This window comes from Megachile rotundata, chromosome 8 (assembly GCF_050947335.1).
Source record: "Megachile rotundata isolate GNS110a chromosome 8, iyMegRotu1, whole genome shotgun sequence".
Taxonomy (NCBI): Eukaryota; Metazoa; Arthropoda; class Insecta; order Hymenoptera; family Megachilidae; genus Megachile; species Megachile rotundata.
Genome location: NC_134990.1, coordinates 17,798,416 through 17,826,337, shown reverse-complemented (window position 1 = coordinate 17,826,337; position 27,922 = coordinate 17,798,416). Strand labels below are relative to the sequence as shown.

Below are 27,922 nucleotides of genomic sequence, written 5' to 3'. Positions count from 1 at the left end.
AGATTATCGTGCACGAATCGTAAGCGCGAAAGATATTGAATGTGTACGAAGGGTTCAACCTGGAAGCGTTTTGTCCTCTGGGGATTAATATAGGAAAAAGGCGAGGGCGTGGTTCGATGGAAATTTTCAGTAAATTTCAGAGATCTATTTTAGGGAAAGCGAAAATTGACAAATTTTTAGCGAAAGGATTCGAAAGATTTTGTCGGAGTAAGAAAGAAACGCGTTAACGCTTCGAAGCCGTTTAATTAACCTGGCTCGATATTTATTAGCGTTCCGTGGCTGCTGGCCATTATGCTGGCCATTATGCTGGCCGTCTCGTTCACATCGAGTCACGCTTTATGACTATCAGCCATCCGTAGTAGGATTTTTCTTAGGATTCAAGGATGCAGATCCACGAGATTTGCGTATTCTCGGTCTATTTGTTACGTAGTCACGTACCGTGTAATCGCTTCTCTTTTCTGACCGGTATCTCGACCGTCGAAGCCGTTTCGAGACATTTTTTTATCCGAACCCGAACAGCGAACCAAGACAGTTTTTGCCTCCGTTAACGAGTTTTCACCGAGTACTTTGTACGCTTGCTCGGGAATCGTACGATTAAGTCGTTAACGACGTTTACCGATCTAGGTATTCGTTAGGTAATTACCATTTATCGGATACTTTGCTATCCTATTTTCTCGACTAAAATAATTATTCGAAAGGAGAAGAAATCGAAGGAGAGAGGCGGAAAAAGCGAAGATTTGTCGAAAATTAAAGGCAAAGTCCCTCGCTAGATTTCCCGTGGGTTTTGCCAAAGTGTGGCAGATACCTCGAGTATCGGATCCCTTTGGACGCTCTATACGACCTCCTACTGTTAGACGCGTCGAAGGATATCCCTGGATAGAGTAAAAAGTTAGTTTGTTCGGAGTTTTTTATTTTTTTTCGTATCACGGTGCCGTGTCCGAAAACGTTGATCGGTTCCAGCAGGTTTCGTCGGATCGATTGTTCGTTTCGCGGAGTCTCGTTTTCCAGCCGTGATCCGTAAATTCGCGAGCCGTCCGTCGCGTTTATTTCCCGCGGGTTCGCCGGTGTCGCAAGCTTCATCGTTTCAACAGCTCGACGATGTTGTTTCTTCTCTCGGCTAGCTGTTGGTCGTCGTCCCTTGTCTCTTCCGTCTCGCAAGGGGAATTCTATCAGCCGTGGCGGAAGAGCTGACTGCGCCGGAGTCGGGTCGAAATATCCTCGGGAATTTAACCCAGATGTTGTTTTTCTTGCGAGCTCCACGGCATTTCAATGAAACCGTGTCCCCGTAGGATCGCCTATTTTTTCGTCTATTTTTTCTTCTCGATTCCGCTCTTCGCAACTTCGCTGCCTTTCGTTCGCGCGACACTCTTAAGGGATTAGTCCGGCAACACCGTGTTCGTTATTCCACCGTCTTCTACCTACGGAATCAAAGATAAATCGGAATCGTCGCTTTTCCCTCGTTCCTTCGTTTGACCCTCCTAACGAATTCCTCGAGCCTCCTGATGGACGTAAAATGCGAACCTAAATAGGACGAAGCGAAAAAGAATGTTCGATCGAGACGAATTTTGGCTAACTTCTTTTCGTTACGTCGCGTCGCCGCGAACCATTGTAACGTAGTTCCTATGTGCACGGAAATAACGTAAATAAGAAGGATCGTAGATTTTCGAGAAGGTCGGTGTGTCCCGTGTTTCGCGTAGCGGGAGGGTGTATAATAACATTTGTAAGGATTTGCAAATAGCGAAAGGGAAACGTACATGTTTGAGAGAGGTAATGGATAAGAACGAGATGTAAGTTGTAAGGTAGACGCGAACTCGTGCGGGAGACGTTGAACAAATACCGCTGTTTACGTTGAAAAGTATTAGATAAATTGTTTGTTGCTTTACCGCAATTTCTACTCTTGATTTTCTCGTTTATTCGCGTTTTCTATCAAGATTACTTATTAAGGAAAAGAAAATTTTGTCATCGCGATCAGAAATGGCGTACATCGTACGTCGTAACGAAGTTCTCGCGTTACTTGCGGTCGATTAAGGAGAATCGAGTTATTCGTGCCGTTCGATTCTTTAAAATGATCGTACGAGAGACAGGTTCGAGAAGGAAAGCGATTTCGAAGCTGGTTCTTCGTCTTTCTCGAAGCCGGTCAGTCACCCGGGAGAAGTGCATATATCTTTGTTTCCAAAAAATCTAAGACCAGTTCTCCGGCGAGCTACGAGATAACTCTGGTCATTGAACGACGCGACGACCAGATTATCGAGTAATTCTAGGCTTACGTAAGGGGATCTCGTTCACCTTTAGTCATTTCGAAAAAACGTTCGCTCGGATTGGCGAACGATCGCGTGTTTCGTTCTCGAAAGATTATTCGAATTTTCGCTTTCTTTCCCTCGTCTCTCGCTTTCCTCCCGTTATCCGATCGATTACGACGCTCCAAGCGTTCCATCCTCGAACCTACTCGTTATTCAATTTCTACGCTTATATTCTTTGCAAAGTTTTCTCGCGTTACGTTCGAAAAAGCGAAAAGGACCTCGATAAGAAGTTATAAAACGCGAACACACAGACATTTCGAGGAAGAGGTCGTTAGATGATTAAGCAGACAATAAAAGTTTCCCATCGTGCTTTTCATCGACACTGAAATAACCTTCGTGTTTACGAGATCTAGGAGATTTACGATAACTGGTCGGTTGATAACGCCTTCCTCGTCGCGGTCAGGAGATAAAACTCATGCAAATTACCTAATAACCTGCCGGTGAAACTTATTCGTGTGACGAGGGTAATGTAACTTTTATGGCTTAACCACGGCGTTCCAGCGCTCGTATGAAAAGGAAGAACCGTACTTTTCAGTCGTTTATACCGATAGATGTACATATATCGATTACCCCATAATATTCTTTACGCGTCCGATTCGATACTCGCGACTTATTTCGAATCCTTTAGTCCTTTAATCGGATAACTCGTCGATAAGTGTATATCGTAGAATTTCCAATTGATAGATTTTCGCGTTTTACGCTATGTTTTGCATTATGTAACGAGTCGAGTAACATTAGCGTGTCCGGTCGCAGCATTTATCGTTGCACTTCTAAACGTTGCTTAGAAGGAGAAAAATTGACTCGCTCTTTCATCGACTTATCGCGGTGTTAATTTGTTTTTCGACCTCGAGCATTCGTCCGTTCGCTCGTTCAACGACAAACTTCTCCGTTAAAAGTCCGTTAAAAGTCCCTGCTTCTGCACCGCGATTCTTTCTAATCGATGCTCGAACGCGTAAATGGAAATTTCTGTTCGCTTCGTAGTAGTCGTCGGGACAAACGCGATAAAAAAAAAGTATCGGAACCTTTTCTGTTCGCGACTGTCGAAATTTCGGCATCTCGTTGCCTAGATACACGGTGTTCCCTTAACTTTGTTAGAATTTAATCGGCACAGTAGGTATCGTAAACGATGAATTTAAAAGAGAAATTCAGCTGCACGAGCGCGCAAAGTTAACGATTGAAAATTAAACTGTTGCATGCCGCGCTGCCATCGAGACGCGTAATTTTCATAGCTGAAAACATGGCTGCAATTGGAGCAGGCTAATTTTGTTCAACTAATTTCTAGCGAAACGAGAAGATATTCAGATTTCACCGGATTCTGTTTCTTCTCGAGCAATCACGGTTGAACGCAGTCGAGTGTCTGCTTTAAGCGGCACCGGAGTAATTGTATCATTGTTTCCTGTCATTAATTCGATTGTGTAAGGGCAGACCTCGTAGCGAGTTCCCGTCGTGTTCGAATTAAGCGTGCCAGAAAATTGGTTCGTTCGATTCGTAGTTGTCGTTGAACATTCGGAACAAGTAACTCTTTCTCTCGTCGACTAGAATTCGTTGTAACGTTACAAGGAGTAATTCGTGCGCGTCGCTATTCCAGCATATTTCTATATTTTTCGAACGAGGTTGGCCCGCGCGTTGACGAATTCCGGCGGAAAGTTGATCCGTGGGGATCGCGACGAGCGAAGGAAACAACCGGAAGCGTTTACAGTTTACAGCATCGCGCGACGAGAACTCGGCTCGCTCGATGCAGAAAGCGAAACTAATTAAATGACTCGTCAACTGTTGCTTCGGCTTTTCAGCTGAATTTTCATCGCTTCAAAGCGGATCCAGAAGAACCGTCCGAGTCAGCTTCGTTTTCAACAATCTCTCGCCGAGTCCCGGCTGTGCGGTCGCGATAATGCGATGAATGTTCCTAAAGGCATCCGTGCTGTTTTCCACAGATAATTCGAGATAATAGTCGATATATTTAGAAGCGACGATTCCAAAGCGCGAGTACGTACTCTTTCGGAAAGGAAAAATAACCTTTCGAGATTCGTCGCGCGATTTCGATTCGACGCGATCGAATGTAATTCAACCGCGATTTGGCGCTTGTTTGTATCGCTTACGTCAGAACGCGAGGGCGCAGGACAATTTTAGCCGGGGAAATTCGTCGAGTTGTAAATGCAACGACCACCTAACGCGTTGACGTCACCGTGTCGGATGTTGCATCGGCGCTTTCGACTACACACCGTTTCTCTTCTTATTTCGTGACTCGTATATTCGCGGCAAAGAGTTAACGCCGTTGTTCGTTCGACCGTGTCTCGACGATCGATTTCCTCGGTTTGTTTGTTCGAACGGTAGCGGAACGGAAACGGAAGACGATCCCTCGGTTTCGCGCGACGCTCGTCGATTCGTTAGCGAAACGCGTTACTTTTCGTCTTATCTATCGCGCGCGAACGCAAGAACGAAACGTCGTCGAAAACTCGTCGTCGACCGTGTATATTTGCATCGTGTATCGTGGAAAATCGTGTGGTCGCCGGTTGCGTGTTACCGCGACATCGAGTATCGTTGGTTCGCGAATCGCGTGTGACAATTTATTGACACAGTTTAATCGCGCGAGCTTGGAAACTTGGTGAAACTTTGAAACGGAGCAAAACTCGCTCGACGCGACGGGGAAACTGGTGCAATCGGCCGCCATTCTGCATAATTAATATACGCGCATTACTCGGCTGTTTTGGTACCATTACCAACCGACATGACCACCGATCGAAAATACGACTAATATACAGAGTGTCCGACAATTACGAAGCCTCGTATTTCTGTTTGTATCAGAGGACCCGGTATATTTAGAACCGGAGGAGATATAGAGTAGCGTGACGATCTAAAATTAGCGGAAAAAGAAACAGTTCTCTGGTATGTTTCGATTTAGATCAGTGGATCTTGTCTATTCTTTAACGCGCTTTTCCCGAGCTCTTTGCTCCTCGTTCGCTTTCCAAATTATGTCTCGATTATCCGTTCGCTTTCTCTTAATTGCCGCTTGAAATTTGTCTCGCGTGCTCGGACGTCGAACATTGCGTATTGCCACGAAGGAATGCGCTATTAATTTACAAACTGTAACGCGTGCCGCGCGCGAGCAGTGGCGTTGTCGATATGCTTCGTTGTCGCGATACGTGGCTGGACGTTACGTAAATTTACGTTTCGCGGTAGCTTCTGAAACGCTATAATTTCTATCGGACATAATCGATTACTTCAAAAGGCTCGAAATCTGGGGGAAAAAATGTTAATATCGTCCGTTACACCTTTCTATCGAGCTTTGTACGTTATTTCGTAGGGAGGACCGTGAACGCGCGATGTCCCGAAAAATGCGAACATTCATTCTCGGAGATTTTCATCTCGATTACGGGCTATAGCTCGCTCTCTCGTCTTGCTCGTTCTTTCGTAGCGTTGCTAAGAAAGTGTCGCGTTTTGTGCAGCATCCGACAAAAGCTCTCGACGGCGTTTCGCGAGCGTATTCAACGAATATTGCTAGAACAGGTCGCGCGTTCCACTCGACAACGAAGCACGCGTTATTTATCGACTAAGAGAGCTGTAGCTGTTCCTTCGAGAGGAACATTAATCTATCCGTGACGTACGAGTCACGACAGAGAAAAGGCGGGAGCAAATGCTGCCGATTCACGAGTATATTTGTTTCGAGTGATCGACAATAAGCGCGGGATAACTCGGCGAATTTCGTTCGTAACCCCGATCGTTGTCGCTTCGAGATCGATCGAATCGCGAAATATTTTTTTTCCGCGCTCTTCTTCCTTCCTTCTCAACTTTTTCGCCTCGACGAGACTTATGGTCAAAGAAATGGGTTAATCATCGTTGCGGAAAAAGCAGAGAATGGGAAGCGGTTCTAATGACGCGAGTTCGCGTTTCTTGTTAACGCGGCTGCTCAAAGACGACACGGATTCTTGGACGAGTTAACGAGCGCGTTTATCGTGCCACGAAACTTTTCGACGACGAAAGTCCCGACGAAGGTTAATTACGGTTGTCAGGAAACTGTGCTTTCGTCGACATCGAACTCGTTGCGCGCGCGATCGCGCCAAATAAAAGCTTTTATTGCCACTCGACGATTACAAGCTGCGCGACGACTAACCCTTGCCATGGGATCAACGAATATTTCTACCGACGAGAACACCTTTTTCTTATGCACTTTCAATATTTTTCAACGCGAATTTCGGCTGTCGTATCCGTTTTTATCGCTTTTAACGTTCCTCGTAAACTAAATCGATCGTTTAATTGGCGGTAGTATCGGTACGCTTGAAATTTATCAGCAGGTAGTATATTAAAATACGTAAATTACAGAAGTTTCGGTTAATAGATACGACACCGTTCGATCGTTTTGTCTCGTTTATCGAATTCGAATCGTGATAAAACATCCGTTCGCTGGACGTAATTTGATACATAGCGCCAGGCACATTAACAATCATAAACATTGTATGTTCTCGGATGCTTAATTAATGGACCTTGGTATAATTGATGTGACCGATACTATTGGATTTCACGCGAACTAGAAACGTTTCCCTCTCGTTGGCTCGGTTAATAATTTTCGATTAATTATTCATCAAGAACCTGTATATTTTCCAACGGGTTTCGAGGTCTCGTTGCAAAAGCTTCGAAGAAGTTTTCTAGCTGCGCCGATCGGATAAAGAGTAACTTAGGTTTCCGTGAATTTTCTCGAAATTTCGAATCATCGGATTTCCGATAGAGAGCAAAAGAGACGATTTATGCTCGGAATATTGGAATTTCGTGTTCGTATTAAACTGGCGAGGCGTATTTTCTGTCTTTCTTTCTCGAGTGGACAAGTTTTCGGTAGGTTCTTAGTCGGTTTTATGTTATTTATATATTTATTGTAGGTTTACGCGTTCGGGCGTGTTCGAGCAGTTTCTCGGCTCGCGTCACAAACGTTCTCATTTTCCACCGGTGTATGCGCGACTTGTCAAGCCACTATTAGCGTGCCGAGTATTCTTGGCGGTTGGCCTCTACTTGCCGTCCGAAAATAATTCGAACACGAGGAGAAAAAGCACGCAACCCTCGTCGAAACACCCGTCATCGTGTCCGATTATGTTATTTCTATTTGTTTGTCGTGTTCGCTCGTCGATCTTGCTTCGAACTACGTATCGCTTCGGAGTAGATAAACAATTCCGCGACGATACCGCGCGCTCTTTCGACGAAACGGCTGAAAATAATTTGAAAATAATTTGAAAATAATTTGAAAATAATGAAAGTTTCGCCGCGAAACGAACAGCGGTAAAATTCTAACGAAATCAAAGGATCGAACTAGAAACCGCTAATGATCGGACGGCGAGTAGCGAAATCGAGACTCGAGGAAACTCGATAGAATCGAAGCGGAGAAACCGAGATCGGTGAAACGTTGGCGAAGCTGGGAGTCGATTCCCGAGCTTAATAAAATTTCCTCGATAGTAGAATTTTTCTTTCTGGCTGGCAAATGAAGCCGGGAAAACCTAGAAGGGGTTGTAAGGGGATGCGGATGACGTTTAATTAAAAATTTCACGGCAAAACGAGCGAGTAAACGCGGTCTAGATTTGTCGGTACACAAAATTGCATTTATGATTGTACGCAATGTACGAAATGCAACTTCGAAACAGCTTTTACCCGCGAGATACGCGATTCATTTTGTAACGCATTAATCTACTCTTTGCTCGTTTCATTTGTCACTCGTTAGTTCGAAACGGGTATCCATTCAATTACTATGTCTCTTTTTTCTTTTCTGTTTCTCTGTCGGAAATTTAACTTGGCAGTTTTGTTCGTTCGAAACAAAGGAAGTAATGACGAATTCGCGATAAGCGTGATTCGATGAGTTTTTTTTCCCCGCGAAACTGAAAATGTTGATAGCGGAGCGAGAAACGTGGGTATTTTTTCAGCGATAATCATTTATAGGTATTCGCGCGCGTAGACGTCGTTTTAACGGTAATAAGTGGCGAATTCGTTCGAGACACACCGTTCGCGTTGTTGCTCTACCGAAATTACTCGTCGCGTTGATAATCTGGTTAGGTAGCGAGGTTTCCACTTTTTCCCAACCCGTGGAGTAAATTTTACGGGAAATTCAATGAGCGGCCTTTTTCTAGACGCGTCATCGCGGGAACAGCATTTTTTCTCGCAACGCGGAAAAAAAGGTTGGCTAACTTTGAATTTCAAGTCGAAACGCGTGAAAATCGTAAAGACACTCGGTAACGAATTGGAACCGTGTTCAACGCATCGATTATTGCCGTCCGAATCCTTCGCTACGATTTGTCGTTCTCTGTTTAGACGAACAGTCGAACGTATTGCCGGTCTAATTAATCTCCATTCACTAGTCATTCACGGTTCATTCATTCGATTCGACGTCGAATCTGGCTACGTTCATCAAGGATACCGTGATTCGCTAATTTGCGGTTGCCGTTCACTAATTGATCGAAATAGAAATATCCGCTTATAATCCGAGGGACCGTTGATTACGCGTTCGTTCAATTTACTCGGTTGCAACGAAGACGCGAACGACACCTAATTTTCATCGGCAAACAAGACTTTCTAATTACCTAGTGACGATCGGGTGCCGATTAAAAGCGGAGACGCCGAAGAAGGGAACTCGTCACCTAACAATTAATCGAAATAACGATCTCGTAGATTATTATGATCGCGACTGGTTTATAACGTCGATTCGTTTCTCTCTCGTTAACGAGCGTGTTTCTCTAATAAATCTCGTTATTTTGCGCGATGCGTGGAACGATATACGATATTTATACGAACATTCGTCCGATTCGGAGAGGTAGAAAAACATTTTGTCGGAGAATTTTTAACGATAAATTAAGAGCTTCCGCCAAGCGTACTCGTATAAGTCGCGATATCCTTTTTTCTTACCGCAATTACGTCTTTTCGAGGATTTCCATGCAAAGAGGAGACGATTGCCGAGGGTCGCTCGTTAATTACGTCGTTAATTAAGCGTAGCAGGATACTTGGTCAAAATTCGAGTACGCTGTAATAACGCGGAGATTCGCGGAGTGTCGAATAGAGCAGTAAGAAAATTGTGATTCGTAACCGTAAAGATCAAGTTATTAATTAAGTTAATAATTAGGGAACGAGCCTGGGGCAATGTAAACTCCGTTGGCACGCGCTCCGGAACAGACTGCAATTAATTAGCGGGCTTAAACCGAGCTTGAGTTTCAGGGGTGAACGGTGGAATCGAAGAAATAAAGATATATAAAACTAACAGCGTTTTTACCGCGTATCGTCATCGCTGACATCGTCGGTCCTTATTTTTTCATTATTTTTTACGGTGTACGTATATGTCGGTGTTAGTTCGTTCGTGATCGGTGTTAACGGTTTGGCCCGTCGAAACAGACGGTAGAGTCTCTCGGTCTCGTGGAAAACGGGCTTGCTTGAACACCATAGCGCATTTTAACGCGGCTATTGTTGCAGGTAGAGGTACGGCTCTCGTTTCGAGAGAACGGCTCGCAATTAATTAGGGCGTCGAAGCGGGTTGCGCGTGTAAGCTGCGGCGTGTCGCGTCGCTTCGTTTCGGACGGAAGGCGAACACCGTTTTACCTTTGCCCGCTCTTTTCTTTTTTTTTTTTCTTCCGTTTAAAAGAAAATCCATTCGAACGTCGATGAGGGCGAACGATGGAAAGGTTTGAAAATATGCGACTGAAATTTAGTTTTTCGCGAATCGTGCCGACACGACTGATCCTAAATTGCTTAATTGGAAATTTAACGCATGTTAATTAACGTGTTTGGTAAACTCTGTGTTTGCAACGTTTCATTTCGAAATTTCATTATTACGGCCGGCAGAAAGTGCGCTTTCCAATTACCTACCTGGTCCATTTTCTCCCTCGAATGCCGCGGGGGTCATCGATGACTCGCGTTACCGGAAAATCGTCATGGAACCGAAGTAATTAGAAGGAAATCTTTAAAAGACTTACCAGATATCGTATCTGTTCCTTACGATATCGGGGAAAAATTTGAAATTAGCTCGCTTTTTTTCGTTGGAGTGATTTTCGAAATAAATATTCGCGATACGATTTTACAGGAATCGCGTAATTCTCCAGGCATTTCGATAAAACAGTCGATGGACTTTTCCGGCATTTCCGAAAGAGCTGATTCCAGATTCTGTCCGTACGCTCTCGACCTTCTGCTTTTATTTACTCATTTCCCTGTGCAATATTTAAATGATCCACGAGCAGAGTTTCGAGCACCTTCTTCGGATTCTCCTCTTCCCCGTTCTTCCGTTCCCTTCCCTTCCCTTCCCTTCCCTTCCCTTTCCTCCTCTGCCACTCAACTACATCCTTCTGTTTTGCATATTCTTTTGCGCTCGAGACGCCGGGGGAACACTCGTCGGACGTTAAAGCCATCGACATAATTTTTTGGTCCTTCAATATTTCATGAGATTCGTCTCGAACGTCCGACTCCTCTTCCGAAGAGAACCTTGCGAATTTTCGACCGATTAATCTTTCAACTCCGTCGACGAACGACGGCGCGGCGTTGAACGTTCAACGAATTAGCCGTTACTATACCGCGGGTTTTTCGAAACACGCGCAAAGGTATTATATCGACATTACAGAAACATTTGCAATCTGGTCATAGTCGTCGCATAAATTTCCTCGGTTCTCTTTCGAATACGGAATTCCTACGCGACGGATCATTTCGATATCGAGTTTGTCACGCTTGTCGGACGCGCTACGAACGAGTAGCCTTTTTTTTTTTTAAGCAAGGACGTCGACTTGGAAAGATCCGTATCGAGAGATACGGATGTCGTAAAAGAACCCTTTTTTCTAGTTGTTCGCGTTTCGTTCGCGTTTCGTTCGCGTTTCGTTCGCGTTTCGTTCGCGTTTCGTTCGCGGCCGAGTCGTCGAACATTTGACGGTTAACGAAACGCGGTAGATCTCTTATCGGTTCGCGTTGTCGTATCGTTATTTCGGGGGGACCTACGTGTTTACAATCTCCGAAAATAACTTGTCCGTCAGAAGTACGAGTTCGCGTCGTAAAACTTTGTTGGCGTCGAAAGGGAGTCGAGATTCGACTTCTGGTTAGGTACTCCGAGTAGAAAAACCAAGTAGAAAGCGAAAATTTTCGAGAATATCGTGCTGCCATAAACGATCGTGTCGATCGTTGGATCGTTAATTAGATATTGTTGGCACGAGAAGGTTTTTTCATTTCGATATGAAACTATCATTTCGGTTGGCAAGCGAGAAAAACGAATCGGAGGTTGACGTTGTTTGCTCGAAATAGAATTCCTACGGCGCGATTGTTGTCGAAACGTTCGCGTTTATTATTCGTCGACCGTCGGATGAAAAATAAGAAATGTGTCTGGAAATTCTGCCGCATTATCCGCGAGTCCTGCGAGAAAACCTAAGAATTCGCTCCTAAGTCGCTGGAGGTGAAGCCAGCGACCAGACGAACTCGTCGTCGTCTTTCCATCGATTTCCACGGTTAGAAAACGCTCTATTACGACGTCGAAACAAGGGAGTCTGCTCTAAACCTTGGTTGCATCGATAAAGTCGATTAATTCGATATCGTTTCGGATCTCGCCAAGTTTTAATATCGGAATCAGTAACTCGAGTAAAATATCAGATTTCTTATTTCTATTTTAAGTTATCTTTTTTCCGCGTCACCGTTCAAATATTCAGTGTCTCGTCTCGGGACGAAAATCGATTACGTACGGAGCAATTACTTTTTTCAATTTACTTTTAACGTAAGAGCAAGTATACGGTCTAGTCTTAGTTACCGAGGTGTTCTCGTCGTCGAGCTTAATATAAGTATAATCTTGCTAAATTCCAAGGATCCTGCTCGAATATCGGTTTTAATATCGTGGTTTAATATTAAGATTACAAGCAGGTAACAGAGATTCCATTTTCTGGTCTCCGTGAAACTTCCTTTGCAGAACAATGAACTTGAACGGTAAATGAAAAATTCTGTGAACGTAAAAACAGGTTTGCCTTTTCTGTTTCGCAAAAATTTCGAAACGTTTCTTTGTTCAACTTTGTTCGCGTTTGAAAAAGCGCGTCGACTCTTTTCTTGCAAAAAAAAAAAGAGGAAAAAAAGAATACGGACGCGCGTTCGAGAATATCCTAAACCAGCAGGAATGACGAGGTAGCGGCAGCTTTTCCAATTCGATGCTTTCCGATTGTACGATGGAATCGCGTTCGCCAAGGATCGTGTGTTCGCCTTAATAATCGGAATTTCTAATTAGAAGCGAGCACGAAAGCCGAGCTTTTAGCGTTATCGTAGGAAATCGGCTCCAGCATACCATTAGCCATTGCATTTATATTTACGAAAGCCACACGTGCGAGCACGTTGAACTTGCCAAGAATCGTCGTTCCTTTATTGCAAATATCTGCTCGTTGTTGAGTTTTATTCGATCTCCTTTTTCCATTTCGGTCAGCTGATTTCCTTTTTGGAAATTTTCGACGCGAACGAGACACGTAACGATCGAACGAACGAACGAACGCGTTTTAATTACCGTGCTTATTATTGGACTTAATATAGTAGAAGAAAACAGCAGATAAATATTTGAATTAAAGAACCGAGTTATTTTTATCGTTATACGGTTTACTCGAAAAGTGGCGTAGTCGGAAAGTTTGACAAGATAATTTATACGCGATGGAAATATGACAGATTATTTTATTTTTGAGTTAAGCTTTGTTTTGTTGCCTGCGTTATTTCGGGTCGTAAACTTGACTAGATAATTTATTATCCTCCAGGAAACTACCGTTCTAGGCAACGTGAAATATTCTCGATATTCGTCGTTATTTGAAATCCAATTTCCTTCTATCCCGTCGACTAGAATAACTTGCACTTGATTTCTCTCTTTAACATCTACCGAGACTAGAGCTGATCGACCTCTGTTTAATTCATGAACTTATTCCCCGTATAATTTATTTTCATCCGTGATTCTTGACGTTCGTTTACCCGAGCCGCGTCGATTAAGAGGATACTTTTCTTTCTTCGAAAGGGTCGATTATCTACATTATACTACATTAGTAGATTGCCGTTATAGATCGGCAATTCCAATATCATAAATACGATCCATGTTTGTCATTGTTGCGTTTAAATAGTAAGCAGACATTGCAAGGCAAGGGGTTAAACGGGTAATTCGGACACGTTACGCGATACGGTCCAGGAATAGGAACGAAAAGTATTTGTCGTAGTTTGGCCCAGGTACAGTAGCAGAGTCGTTTCGCTAACTGAGAGCGTACTTGTCGCGAAATTGCTGCTGCTCTAATGTCTCGAAAAAGAGATTGTTAGCCGATTTACTGGTCTACCTTTTACTCTTCTCTTCGTATATGTTTCGAAACGATTGGAAATCGGTGCCGTTTCGTTCGAATCTTTGATCTGAACGACTGTTCAGAGCGCAGGGGCCTCGTCGGACACATAAGGAAACGAAACGTCGTAACTTTACGCGGACGACCCTGGAGGAACCAGCGGAAGCGTCGTTTCGGATCTTTCGCGTTCTTCGACGATAATAAAGATACCTTCGAGAAGCTCGAACGCTCTTATCGAGGTAACCGAGTCGTTTCCATAAAACTGGACTTTTTCCGATACGACTCGTTGTCCGTGTTTACCCGCGATTCGATTCTCGACCGTCTCTCGTTTTCGTCGAATCGATCGCGGAAAACTCGATAAACAATTAGCTCGTATACGCGTTCCGTATACAACGATCACCGAAATTCCGGGACGTTGTCGGAAAATTTGTTTTAAAAATGAAACGCGAGAAAAATATTGGACGCGCGTTCGTTTCGACGTTGCAACGTGATTCGCCTTAGTAGTCGGCCACTTCGTCGAACGATTAATTCAGTCTTGTCGGCAGTTATCTCGAAGTAGCTAGACGATTTTCATCGTCGAAGAATAAACGAACGTGACACGGGTTTTTATCGAATTTGCCTGCAGGTGCACGCGAACCGTTAGATGCAGTGGGTCAAGGTGCAGCCTTCGAGGGGATGCTCGAAGGCGCGTGGGTGGCCGTAGAGAGAGTAGTGGTTGAAAGAGGGAGAGATATCAACTGTGAAATAGAGTGACGGTAATGGTGTGCTTCGTGTTGCGAGAGTGGCCATTACAGTTATCGCAAAAGTCGCGTCATAAAGGCGATGCTGTGAGAACGTTATACAAGAGTACGAGAGTATAGAGGATACGCTCGAGACAGAGAGAGAGAGAGAGAGATGGATCGTAAAGGCTTCGTTCCTTTCGCGTCTTTTACACCGGGAAACATCGTTGTATACAACGGAGCCGCGTAATTCAATATCCGAGGCGACTTAATATCCAGGGTAGAAAATCGGTTTATCCGAATATTCGCGAGACGAGGTTGTTGCCTCGTCGAGAAGATTCGCGATAAAATTTCGTCGCTTCGATCGACGTTCACTCTCGTTGTTTCCGAGTTTTTCGATTCGCCACCGATTCGCGCGTCGAAGAAACTTTGAAATTGCTTCGGTGTTTGGATTATCCGAAGAACGATTAATTATAATTGTACGTACGTTTATTTTACAGGCGGTGAGTCGGTGGAATCGAAGGGCTGACAGTGTCCAGTCGTCTCGAACCGAGTACGATTCGTTTGAACGGTCGATGGACGAGTCGGCGCTTTAACATCGGCGATTCGCGAACGATAATTTCGCGTGATTTCGCGAGCGAGAGGAACTCTGGACGAGAGGAGATGTCCCGCAAATGGTTCGAGCGAGGAGACGACGCGTTCAAACCTCCGGACATTGGAAGATAGCGAGTCGAGATCGCTTCGTACGTTCAGTTTGAAGAACGATTCGCCGGACAAGGACGATGAGGATTCGCGATTCAGGGCTCGAAGGAACGAGGGAAGGATCAAGCAGAGCCTGAGCGATCGCGTTCGATCCTCGCGGAACGGTCAGAGGGTATCGGATTCTTCGGACAAGCGTAGATTCAAGTTGTTCAAGGACAAGAGTAAAAAATGTTCGGAAAAGAGCAAAGATCAGCAGCAGGCCGTGGATATCGTTCGCTGTGAAGAAGCGACTCGCGGCAAATTGCAGAAAACCGACTCCTTCCTGAGAAGATTCGTTAAAAACTCGAAAGACAACATCGCGGAAGGCTGCGAGAGGCTGGTAAGGAATATCCAGAAGAGTCCTCAGTTTCTCCGAAAGAAATTGTTCGATTCCAGCGACGAGGACAGACCCGTGCCGCCGATCAGAAGAAAAAGATCCAACGGCAAACGTTGGTTGACCGAGCCTTTAATCGTTAAATCGTCTTTCGGTGATCCGGAAGCCGTTTCCGTTGTCCGCGTAGACGACGAGGTAACACGGAACGATTCGCGCGAATCTCCGATCGTATCCCCGAAAGATTACGATTCGTCGAAAAGCGTGTCCATAGAGGACGTGGAGGATCTGATCAGGATAGAGGACAATCTGAGACTTTTGGAGGAGCGCGTGCTCGTGAGGAGACGTTTGGAAAAGTCGAGCAAGATCCTCCGAAGTCTTAATTCCGATCATCGAAGATCGTGGAGCGAGGAGAGGCTCGTTTCCGGTATCGAGCGGGTTCACAAGAGAGTTTGGGCAGGATCTCCACTGTGCGGAGTGTCCGCCGACTCGGTTTGCTCGCCGATCGCTCACGAACGATACGCGGTAGGAGAGTCAAGGTCGTCTGAGCGAAGAGACAAGGTAGATTATCGCGACAAGTGGTGGAAGGCTAAGCGATCGCCTCCGCCGGACGACTGGCAGGTTCAGAGGTCGTCGAGGGTCGACGATAAAGACGATAAGCTCGTCTCGGCAAGGAAGTCGGGGATAGACGGCGGGAATCGGTGGGAACCGCGAGCGTCGACCGTCCGCGTAAAATGCAAACTCGCGAATTTCGCGGATGCCCGACAGCACCGTGGCGGGGACGATCAAGAGAAGAGGCGGTCGGTGGCCGCCAGTGAACAGCTAGTCGACTCGAACGATCCCGCGTCCGTCCACGCTCTGGAACGGACCAGAGTACGGACAGAGTCGTGCTCGAAAGATGAACGAATCGACGACGAACCGCGAACCTTCGCCGGAACCAGCGATTTTGACCTCGTGACCGTTCGCGTCGACCTCATCGACTCGCTCGAGGATGTCTCGACGGCGAACGTAGTACGATCGTCTTGTGCTCCTCTGTCCGATCAAGCCGTCGCGAAGCCTCCGAACGACTTCCAAGGAAGATCAACGAGCAAGAAGAAAGTGAAACGCAAGGGTTATCGAGACGTTCGAGAATCGAAAGGCTCGAAAATGAAATTTACCCTGAGGATGATCAGGATTCGCGATAAACTGATGCTAGGGCTGAGCGCCTTCGCGATATTGTTCACCGTGCTGTTGGTGATGGACCTTCAGATGGATCTGGGTTACAGTGGACACCATCTGGTGCCTAGTCACGGACGCGTTAGAATCGGCGACGATCCTAACGCGGACACCATTTATAACACCTTTCGACGGAAGTTCCTGCAACGAACGAACGCTAGCAAGGAACAAACGGCCGATGCGGTTGCCACCGCGCCGAGTAGCGGAAAGGTGTACGGTAACGACGGTAAAGAGTCGAGAACAGAGAAGAACGTCGAGGTGCACGACAGTTTTCCGGATTTAGTGGACATTGTGGTGAACGGTTACGGTGTCGGTGCGTACGACGGTGTGGCCAGGATCAGCGGTGAAGATCGTTCCAACAATCCTACGCTGGGGGAGTTGAAAAAAGTCAGCCCAAAGTGAGTAGATATTTAGATTTCTCTGGCACGTCGCTTTAGACATTACCGGCAACGTACTATCGAACGTAAGAGGCGCGGTATGCGCGACGAATCCGTCGTAATTAACGTTGAACGCTGATATCAATTTGTCTGTAACGTCTGTCGGTGGTATCTTAGAATTTCCTAGAATCGCGTTTATCCGTAACTGGGTCATCCGTTATGTCTATCGATATTTCGTTTATCTCGAACGAAAGGAAATAGAGCGAAACATTGTTAAACGAATATGTCAATTACGGTATCGAGCGAGCGAATCAATTGGCGTCGCGTCGTTTCTCTTGCCCCGTCGTACGTAACTCCGAATATAAAAGCGACCGCTGATTACGCACAGTCAATAACAATTTAAGAATATATCGCGCCCCGATACGCGTTATTTCGGTTTTATATTATAGCGGCAGAATGGCTCTTATACCGCTCTTATATCGCTCTTATACCGCTCTTATACCGCTCTTATACCGCACTTATACCGCGCACAGCGAAATCTCTTAATCGTGTTCGATAACGACGATCGGCGATGAAAATTTTCCGTTGTTATCGTGGTCGGCCAGTGAAAATATCTGTTCCCGTTTCTACGTAAGATAAGGGAGCTTTTCGGTGGTTGGAACGCGACACCTAATTAACCGGAACAACGTCGAAAGTAACAAGTTTAAATCTCGCCGCTGTCGGGCATCGAAATCTCCTAAACCGATTTCACGAACTTTCCACGGAAACTCGTTGTTTTTTTTTCCCCCGTTCGCTCGGTTGGAAAAGTTTCTTTTACGTCGAACGAGAAGCTCGGGGGAAAAGCAATCAGTTGAAACAAGGAAAATCGGTTTGACTTTGAATGGTCGATTGAATTTTTCTACAAAAGATCGTTCGTTGAAAATCTATACCGTAAGTTGGAATAATTCGAGACGCATTCAACATTTTTCGGAGCATATAATTATTTATCGAGGATCGACCGAGAAGCGAAAAGGCTCGAATGGAAATAATATCTTCCTCTTCTCGTTTCTAAACGAAAGAATTGTAGTTTCGAAATCGCACGAAAAGGTCACGAAAGTGTTAATAGCGATAACTCTGAACTCCGAGCGAGGTCACTGGTTTCCTCTCAAACAATTTGCAGGGAAGTAGAGCAAAGTATAGAGAAAAGCAGGACGCATCTCGGATTCGTAATTCGTCCAAGACGCGAATTGCTCGCGTAATCGCGCCGATAAGAAACGCCGCGATATCTCGAATACGGATGCTATTCTCTTAGTCCCGTGTCGATCTCCGTGGCATTTCTCTTATCGGAGAAATCGCGTTCTTCGAATTCGCCGAAAAGCTTTACGTCCTTTTTCTTCGACGAGATTAGCGTACTGGTAATTTTCGCGTTAGTAATTAGTATCGTATTTTATCATTAATCGTCGTTCCACGAGGCAAATCGAAATAACTGGCACGTACGTCTTGGAACGCTAATTCACCGTGTTTAAGCAATTTTATTGCCTGGCAAGCAAATATCAGTTCTGTTGCAGGAGCTTCGATACACAAGCGCTCGTATTAGGATCCACTTGGCAACCGTGTGTGTAGGCGCGCGCGTTGCGTGTTCTCGCGCATAACCAACCTCCGCTAGTACGGGCAGGTTGTCCAACGGCAAATGTAATTATTCACGGCTGTGTTTGCATGGATGGGTTCCCATCGACCATAGATCGACGTCCGAGCCCTTTTCACTCGTCCTAGGAAAAACGTGAAAAACGTGAAAAACATGTTCGCGTGATTTCCTCTGTTTCTTTCTTCTCGAACACGTTATTCTCTCGTAAGACCTCTCTTGCCGGTAAAACGTTAATCGACGATTCGATTAAAGAGCGGCCGAAATTAATTAGCGAGATCCCTATTCGTTCGAATTTGTTGGCTCGGTAAAATGGTCTTTGAACGCGAACGCATTCTCGTCGATTACCGTGGTGCTCTCTTGATCGTGCGAATCTTCGCCGTTCGATAGGAAATACCAACATTCGCGTACCACTGATTTCCGTGTCGATTTTATCCTCTTTTCCCTTCCTTTCTCGCTTTTTCGCTCTTTTCATTCGGAACCTAATTCGTCCCGGTCCGAAGCACGCGTAATTGTCGCGGACAATGAGCGCATAGCCAATCGACGATTCAGACCGCATTCGATCGCTATAATCTGGAAGGGTTCGATCAAAATTAGGACGTCGTCCGTTGATTGAATTGCCGAACGGTACAACGTTTCTTTTCACTTTGTTCGCTTTACCGTCGAATTAATCGAACGCGTTAACCGCGTACTATCGAAATTGTCGTTGATGATTAAAATGAAAAAAATTCCCGGAATATCGACGAAATTTCGCTAGCGTTTCGTTTCGTTTCGTTTCGTTTCGTTTCGCTCGAACGAATGGTCGCGGAAAAGCACGATCTTGGCGTAAATTTTCTCCGAACCGATACGACGTAATAATAGACGATATCGTTAATTCTGAAAAAATTCATCCGACCGATTCCGGAGAGAATCGAAGTAGTTTAAAAAGGCAGGCCGGACGGTCCCCGAGGCGTATCTGCAAAAGTTGACTGCGACAGACTGAATTTTTCATAGCGTTTCTTCGATCCCGGAGAACACAAGGACACTTACGAAAGGTGACCGAACTGCTCGTATTATCGAGCGTCTGGCATGGAAAACAAGGACTAGCATATTTCCCCGAAGGTTGTGCACGCTATAAGCTCGCTCGTAAGCCCGGGCTCCTCGTTCCCGCTAGATAGATAGATAGACAACTGTAGTGACCCTGCTATCCAGGGAATACGCGGCATTGTTTCTTGCTGCACAAGCGTCGACAATAGCTTAATGTCTCCGTTCAGGATTTCGCCTCGAATAGACGCGGCGCGTTCGGCTACGCCGACGAAACGGTCCGTTTACGGGGGGGGGAAATCGAGTTCCGAGAGTTCTTGGAGCAAGTTATAAGAGAGTGGCGAAAATTCGAGCGACGATAGATATTCGTCGTTCGGACCCCGTCGTGGCGAATGTTGCAAAACACGATACTCACCGTTACAAAGTTCGCGAGTTTAATACTCACGGTTGCAAATTTCCCAGCAGTTTAATTATTGCAAAACGTTGGAATCTTCTCGCGCGTTGGCCGAGGTTAAAAGCTCTCTACTCGCCGTTCAACGTTTTCGCTCTTGGAAATTTTGCAAATTCGATATTCACCGTTGCAAACTTTCAAACAATTCGGTTAACGAACAAGTCTGGATGCTCGTTTGAACTCGGAAGTTGTTCGCTCGTTGTCCGATAATCGGCATAACAAATTCGACAAATTTTCAAGCAACATCATTATCAAGGAGCATCGAAAGGTTCCGATGCTCGTTTAAATTGCAAATTTGCAATTTGGATCGTTTCCGTGTCCACGAGCGAAAGTTGGAAAAATTTCTAAACTGTCGGAGAACACGCTTAACACCCTTCTCGCTTCCAAATCCCTCGTTCGCGAAACTTTGTAACGAGCAACATTTTCTAAAATCAAACAGCCGGTAATATCGCTGACCACACGAATATCAAAAGAGAGAGAGATAGTTTACGATAGTCGGAGGGAAACGTTAATTAGCTTCCTGAACGAAGAGATTACTGTTCGTCCAGGAAAATCAGGTTTTCACGGTCGAGCGTGTAACGCAAGCAACGCCGATCTCCCCTCGAGCGTATTCTTACGCTGGAAATTAGTCGTCGCAAATTACCGTTATGAATGTACACATTATTACTCGCGAACGTACACGCGTATAATAGCCTGTAACCGAGAGAATCGTGTACACGAGCGTACGAGGGAGATCGTGCAGCAGCAGCGTGTGTACACGCGGGAACAAACAAGCGCGTGCATCATCGGCGAGAGGAGCGGTTTAGCGCGCGCGTTCTATCGATTGATCGACGGAATTTTCAAAGACAGAGGGTAAACGTCGCGTCGGCAACTTGAGAAGCTTACAAAGACCGCGGAATCTCTCGGCCGAGAATGACAGAGGTATTCGAATCGGGAAGCTTTGTTTGTCCGGGAATAATTCATCGTCTCGCGTAACTCGCTCGGCTCGTCCGACCGAATTTCACCCGGATTTCGACCGAATTTCTCTACTTCCATAATTCTGGTCGGATCGGTTTCGCTCGTATTTTTATGGGGATTCTTCTATTAGAAATGTTATCGGGTCGAAAAACGCTTGCGTAATTACGAAGAAAACCAGACAGATCGAATCGAATAGCTGGATTTTCTGGGTTTACCGGAAATACTGGTCGAACGTTTGACCCGTATCGAAATAGATCTCGTTCCGAATCGATCTTTATCCAACGTCGAAAAGTTGACTGGTACGTTATTTAGGCTGGTGACAGACATACCCGGAAATTGACTACTTTCGAAACTTACTTTTATAACGGCGCTGCTGTCGCGGAAAAATCGCGAACGCGATAGCGTTCTCCGAAGAAGGAGAACCAGAAGAAGAAGAAGAACGGGGATAAATCGATCTTGGAAGCAAAAGAGGAAATTGAACTGGGTGGAATTTTCAGATTAGATAGCTCCGAACTGTATCGTGGACATTCAAAGAAAATATCGAGCACGAAAGTGATTCTTTTTTTTTTTCTTTTTTTCGACAACGCGAACGTTTGGCTCGCGAACGTATCGGTTTCGGTCTGGTATGCAGGTAAAAATATCGATATAATTTTACCTTGATCCAGAATCGCTCGAATCGTTAGTCCGAACGAAAATTGGTAACACGAAAACGGTGATGAAGCGATAAAGGACTGTAGGTACACGTACGTATAAACAATTTGACTCGATTCCTCGATACATCGTGTTCGTGACTCGCGTTTATTACATTTGAACTCGTAACTCGTATCACGCGATATCACGCGATATCACGCGATATCACGCGACACGTAACTGGACGTTGTAAGGCAAAGGGAATAATTTTTGTAAGTTCGCTTGGCAGTTGGACGTCATTAATCAACGAGCCCTCGATTCGACAGAGCCAGCAGTGATTTAGAATATCATTGAAAAACTACTGCACGGCGGCGAAGGAAACGTACAAGGAGGGAGGCATATTTCTTCGAAACGGTCCAAGAAGAAAAAAAGACAGGGGAATCGAGTTAAAATATATCGTAAAAGTTGCAACATCCGATTCGAGAGCGGCGATTTGCTCCTTTTTCCTTCCTTTTCCCTCCCTTTTTCCTCGTTTTTCCTTCGTGATATCGAAAGGTACGCGCGAGCATAGAGCATACAGCTTGTATATTTTGCAGCGACGTGGCGCGCCGAGGACATTTTTCATCTGGCCCCGTTGGCCAACGATTTAAAGGCAATCCCGGATCCGAGCGACGCTGCTCTCTTCGTTGACGAAAATTAATCGAAATCCTGATTTCCTCGTGGTTTCTACACCGTCGAGAATCGAGAATCGAGAATCGAGAATCGAAACAAACGTTTACGAGATTGAAAGGTTTGCGCGGGGGAGGAGAGCAAGCGTCGCAACTCCGAGAGAGAGCATTTACGGTTCGTATAACTTTCTGTCGGAGAAAATTTGTCTCGGAGATATCGGAGACACCGGTTGCGACCAGTTCTTCGTAGCCTCGATTAATCGAACGAGTAGATTACGCGAACGAGTAGATAATCGTGATAGACGAGGAGAATAGAAGGAGAAAATGGAGTAAAGAGTCGGAGTTGGAAGGTAAAAGGATTCCAAGTTGGAGAGTAGCGTGTTTGTTGTTCGAAGACGCCTCGAGTGGAGGTATTCTCGCTCGTTGTCGCTAGATCGCATCCTTCCACGTCGAATAATTGCCCTTGCTAACGAACACAACGTCGCCGCTTTGTGTCGCTGAAATCGCTAGAAACTAGAACGGATCCGTTTCGACGCTACTCCTTCACGAGTTTCAAACAGATACGTTGCTTGTATCGTGATTTTCACGCGGTAGCGTGCCGTTGTTTGCCCACTGTCTTCCACAGACTCCGCGTTTCTACGCCCGAATCGGTCGAGATCGAAGAGCGCGATCGATGGCTGCTCTTACTGTTCCTCGTTAGCCGCGAACGGAAGCTGTTCTTTTTTTCTCTCTCTCTCTCTCTCTCTCTCTCTCTCTCTCTCTTTCTCGCGAAAGAAAGGTTCGAGCGCGGAGCGAAGAATTCGCGCAGAAAATTGCCGATGAAACCGCGACCACGCGCGTACTCGCGAGAAAAACGTGGCCAACATCGATCTCCTCCCATCGCATCGGGATTAATTACAATGCAAATTGATTCCCGTTACTTTTTCACCCGTTCGTTCGAAGTAGCTGGCGAGAGGAAATTGATTTTCCGTTAATTAAATGTCGCCGTTCGACTCGATCCTAATTAGGATTCTCTCTTCGTTAACCATCGTCGCGCCGAGACGTCCTTCTCTTTCGTCGCTCGTTCTCCGACTCTAGTGGCTCGATTCAAAGGGCCTCGAGGAGATTTCGAAAGCTTTCAAACAGCTTTTCTCCTCTCTCGACCGAAACTACGACCGAAAAAAGAGGAATAAAGGAAAGAGGGCCGTAAGAGAGTGAAAATAAATAAGGAGAAATCGACGGGATAGAAAGAGGATGAAAAGCAGGGAAACGCGGCGAGAAGCTTTCCGCGCGAAGGACGAACTCTCGCTGCTCGTCGAATAATCGATAGATTCGTATCGATCGGAGCGAAAAGCCGTTGGCTTTTTTGGTTCGGCCGGTAGTCTAGTCGAATCGAATGTAACCGAGAAACCGAGAGTGGAAAGGGAGGAGGAGAGTGGCGAGCAGAGAGAAGGGAAGAAGTAGAAGAGACACGGTACGTGCGATTCGGTGTTCCGCTCTGGAAATCCAAGATGCATTTCTCTCGAGGAAAAGCCATTTTCTCGCCTCGCGCCGCTTGTTTACCCCGGGTCATTTATAATTTCCATTGCACGCTGGCTGGTTGTGCCTCTTGTTTACGACGTCCCGTCGAATCGACGATTACCACCCTCTCTGGACAACGGATTTCGACCAACTTCCTCGACTGCGACTTCGTTAACCTTTTATCGTCGTTTCCCTTGGAAAGTCATTTCGTTAAGTGTAGTACGGATCGCGAGTTATCCGTTTAAGACGATTTCCAGGGGCGAATCGTCGCGGAAAAAATTCTCCTCCGTTCCGCCTTTAACACCGAAATTAACCACCGTCGTTTTTCGACCACCGTCGCTGATATTATCACCGGGACGCTGTTAGTTGCAACGCTCTGTATCTCCAAGAATGTGTTAATACAGCGTTACCACGCGTCGGAGATAAACCGGAGCGTCCGGTGCTTCGAACAGACGTATCGTCAGCTAAAACGTTATACGCTCGAAACGACGAGCAACTTTTTCCTTTTTAACCCGCTTTTTATCCTCCGTTCTTCGTCTTTAAGGCGTAGATTTCTCGCGGTTTTTCGCTCGCCAAGTCCGCCAACTTTTCATCCTACTACGACCGCTCGAACCTCGAAACGCGAAACTTTGTCTACTTCGCGGAATTTATACACATATTATTGTAAAATGAAGTTCCGCCCGAGCATTACGCTCGAACGAATAAATTTAAATGAGTTTCAATGAGTTTGTTGCCGTATTTCGTGTTCGTAAGGGGAACTTTCCGAAAGTTTCTCTTGCCGTATGTCCGAAAACATGCTTTCTCGCGGTTTCACGATACCCCGTAACGAACGAAAAATTATTTGAAAGCCAAAATGAACTACTTTATCGGCGTGGCTTTTGTCGCGAAACGCATCGAAACGCATCGAAACGCATCGAAACGAGAGACGAAGGTTAAAAGCGACGCGCAGCTGTGCCGTAATCCTCTCGTATATCGTGCACATCGATTGCGTAAACCTACAGAGAAACAGGCTGTTCGATGAAAGAGGAATAATAGGTTGGACGCGAATACAGGATGTCGCGTGGCGGATGTTGCATCTATTACATAAATTCTTGGTTCGTCATCGTTCCGTCTACCGTCGCGAGGAAAATTTCCCGTCAAACCTGTTTCGCGATCATCGAAAAACGACTCTGCCCGAGGTTATTTATTTAAAGGACGGCTCAATTTATTTGCCGTTAAGGCACGGCGCGCGTCGAACAGGCGCGTTTTTCCTTTTCGAAATTCTTCTCTCGGTTCGATTTGTAACAGACAACGCGTACTTCGCTACTTCGTGTCTCTCGATCGCGATCTCTCTTTCCTTTACGATTCATTTTTTACCGTTCGTCCGTGAAATCGTAACTGTTAGTTTCGAGTAGCGATACGTTTGTAAGGGAAATCGTAAAACGACGGAGAAAAAATAAGTAAACGAGCAAGGGCGAATTTTCTATACCGTTACGCGAGAAGCTCTTATTCGAACGTTTTCCCTTTCAAGATAAAGTTTCTCTCGAAGCGTGTAATTTTGTTTTTGCCTCTACATTATATTCCATGAATATCGCTAATGAGTTTTCCAGTTTGTCCCCGAATCAGAAGGTAAAACGATGTTCGTTGGAAGCGAAGATTCTCGTTCGTTTGATTGGTCAGTATATGAATAGCGTACAGTACGTTCGCGGATAGAAATTCCAGATGTCGTTGCCTAAGCCGGTTTTCATTTAATACCCTCTACGTTACGATGCTTCCTTTAATATTTTCGATGCGGTTGCATTTCTCTGCGACTCGATAGAAGACATCGGTCAGCGCTCTTGGCTCGTCTGGAGGGCTAATTTGATGTTTAATATTTGAGCGAGAAAGCACGGGTAGATTCGATACGATCGCGATTCGATAGCGTTTCGCGTTACGGGGCTAGACTAAGCCGCACGTGCTAGACATATTCGTCGTTGAAACGGTGCACAAGGTGCGCTTTGTGGAACCAGGAACGTGCATGCATGCAGCTAGTGCACACAGCCGGTGACATTTGCACTGATTAGTTATTCGTACGCGCCTGCCAGCACATCCGCAATTAGACCACCTCCTGAAATTGCCTGGGTTTTCCAGCGTGCTACCTCTATGGGCACCGTGCTTGCCCTGTTGGGCTTGAAAGCCACTTTCAGCTACGTTTCAGGATGGCTGATGCGTTCATGGGGCTTGATCCATTAGGTGCCGTTCGTTCGCGTTGTCGAGTTCGTTCCTACGTCGCGTTGTTCCGGAACGACCGCGCGTCTTCTTCTGTCTTTCGAATTCTTTCTCACCGAACGATGCCGCGCTGCGAACATTTCGTACGCGACCTTGTATGTATAAATTACAGAAAATAACTTTATAATCGTAATTTGGCAAAAACGCGAACAACCTGATTATCCGAAATTCGTTATCGAACACTGACCGTTTCTACCTCTCGATATACATACATGATTGATGAGCAAACTAGAGAGGGTTCGAGTAATCAATTTTGCAAGCCTGGTCGAAATTTGTCCAAGTTTAAAAAACATTGATAAATACATTTCCCGATAATTATGGACTGTCAGAATCCTTCTGTCGAAACGATCGCTATATATGTACGTTATCGTGGGCAAGTTTTATGCGATAAACGGTGAATGAAGAGATAAACAGGGTGAATCGCGTTTACCAGACAGGGCTTTCACGTATAGTAAGCGATTCTTGTTAATTTCGCGTTGATTCCGAAAGATAAAGATTGTCGTGCTCGATCTTGTTGCAAAATGGAGAAATACGAGATTCGTGAGACGGACTTGAATGTGTACGTTTCAGAATTTTCGCAAACGAATACGACACGAGAGCGAATAAACGAAGCCGCGTTAATCAGGGAAAGTCCGATTAAACTCGATAAGACGATGTCGTTTCTTTTATTCGGTCGCAGAGGTGCGAATTTATAAATGAACAGACGATATGTGTAAAAAACAGGTTGTATAGAGAGAATCGTGAAAGGAGCGAAAAAGCGTGAAAAAGCAATGTTTACGGTGATGGTTCATAAAATATTTCGATGTTTGGTTATGAAAGAAACGATGAAACGAACGAAATGACAAAAAAGAAAAATTGCAGCGCGTTCGTCGTCGTTCTCGTTGCGTGTTTCACACTTTTTTCTCCGCTGATTGATAGAAAGTTGAGTACGACGTGAAAGGAGTAATTAAAAGGCGACCGGGATAAATTATAACTTTCGATTGCGGATGGATTTTCAATTTCGCCTCGGTTACCGCCGGTTGGACGAGGAAATGTCGAAGTTGAAAATTAGTTTGCAATTACGAAGTTGCCGCTAGTAAATAGGTCGGAGCAAATAAAAGTATTCTCCAACAATTTATTACACACGTATCACGAGTTTTTCATCCGTGAACAGTTTTCTGTCGCTCTTTCGCCCTTATTTTTTTTTTCTTTTTTTCTTTTTTTTCTTTTTTTCACCGTCTCTCGAATCGGTCGCTACGAGTTTTTCGGTCGTCTTGCCTGCACGAAAACTAGAACCTACATCGATCGCTGTGCAATTTCGAAAACTTGCATCGACTCGAGCGTCCGATTTCGCTCGAAGTAGGGTCGAAACAAGGGACAAATTAATACTTCTCGTTTCGATGGGTAAACGAATAATTGAAGAAAATTGAGGAAAACCGTTGGCTCGTCAAACACGCGGTACGTATCTCGGTGTATTGATTTTCTCTCGCACGCGTTCCACGAGGCTGACAAACAAACAAACACACGCGCGCATAAGATGACTGCAAAATGCCAGGGGTGATTTTACAACCGCGGTAGGGAAGTATTAATTGTAATTAAACGTTGCGGCTTACGCCGCGTATAATCCTCGTTGGTGGATCTCCGTTAACGGGCTGCCGTAAAAATCAATGGGACAAGATTGAACGAGAGCGGCGAGGTCATCGAAAGGCTCGACATAATGAAGCCTGTTGCTGCAACAATTCCGACAGAGTTTAAATACGATATTTGCGACGAAAGTATTTCGAACATTGCGCGCGATTAAACCTTCGAACTTGCATACATTGATTCGTTTTACCTACGGATCTAAACGAGCCTGCGTGTACGTACAGCACTCGAAGCGTCTAACGGTCGATC

At 45.4% G+C, this 27,922-nt stretch overlaps 1 protein-coding gene and 1 long non-coding RNA gene across 5 annotated transcripts in view; both read left to right on the top strand.

Moving 5' to 3' along the window:
- LOC143265084 (uncharacterized) overlaps positions 1-14,909 on the top strand; it is a 79,729-nt gene extending 64,820 nt beyond the window's left edge. The window contains exon 5 of the long non-coding RNA XR_013039240.1: positions 14,790-14,909. This is a non-coding gene — a long non-coding RNA (uncharacterized LOC143265084). The remainder of the gene's footprint in view (positions 1-14,789) is intronic.
- Positions 14,910-14,935: 26 nt separating this feature from the next.
- Positions 14,936-27,922, top strand: part of LOC100875135 (extracellular serine/threonine protein CG31145) — a 38,779-nt gene continuing 25,792 nt past the window's right edge. For 3 of the 4 annotated variants that reach the window (XR_001097396.2, XR_013039231.1, XM_012297226.2), the window contains exon 1: positions 14,939-16,974. Coding sequence is in view for 1 of the 4 variants with exons in the window: in XM_012297226.2 (XP_012152616.1) it covers positions 16,508-16,974 (467 nt within the window). In the remaining 3 variants the exon portion in view is untranslated. Of the gene's footprint in view, positions 16,975-27,922 lie in introns of all 4 variants that reach the window. The other variant, XR_013039232.1, reaches the window with a different exon arrangement.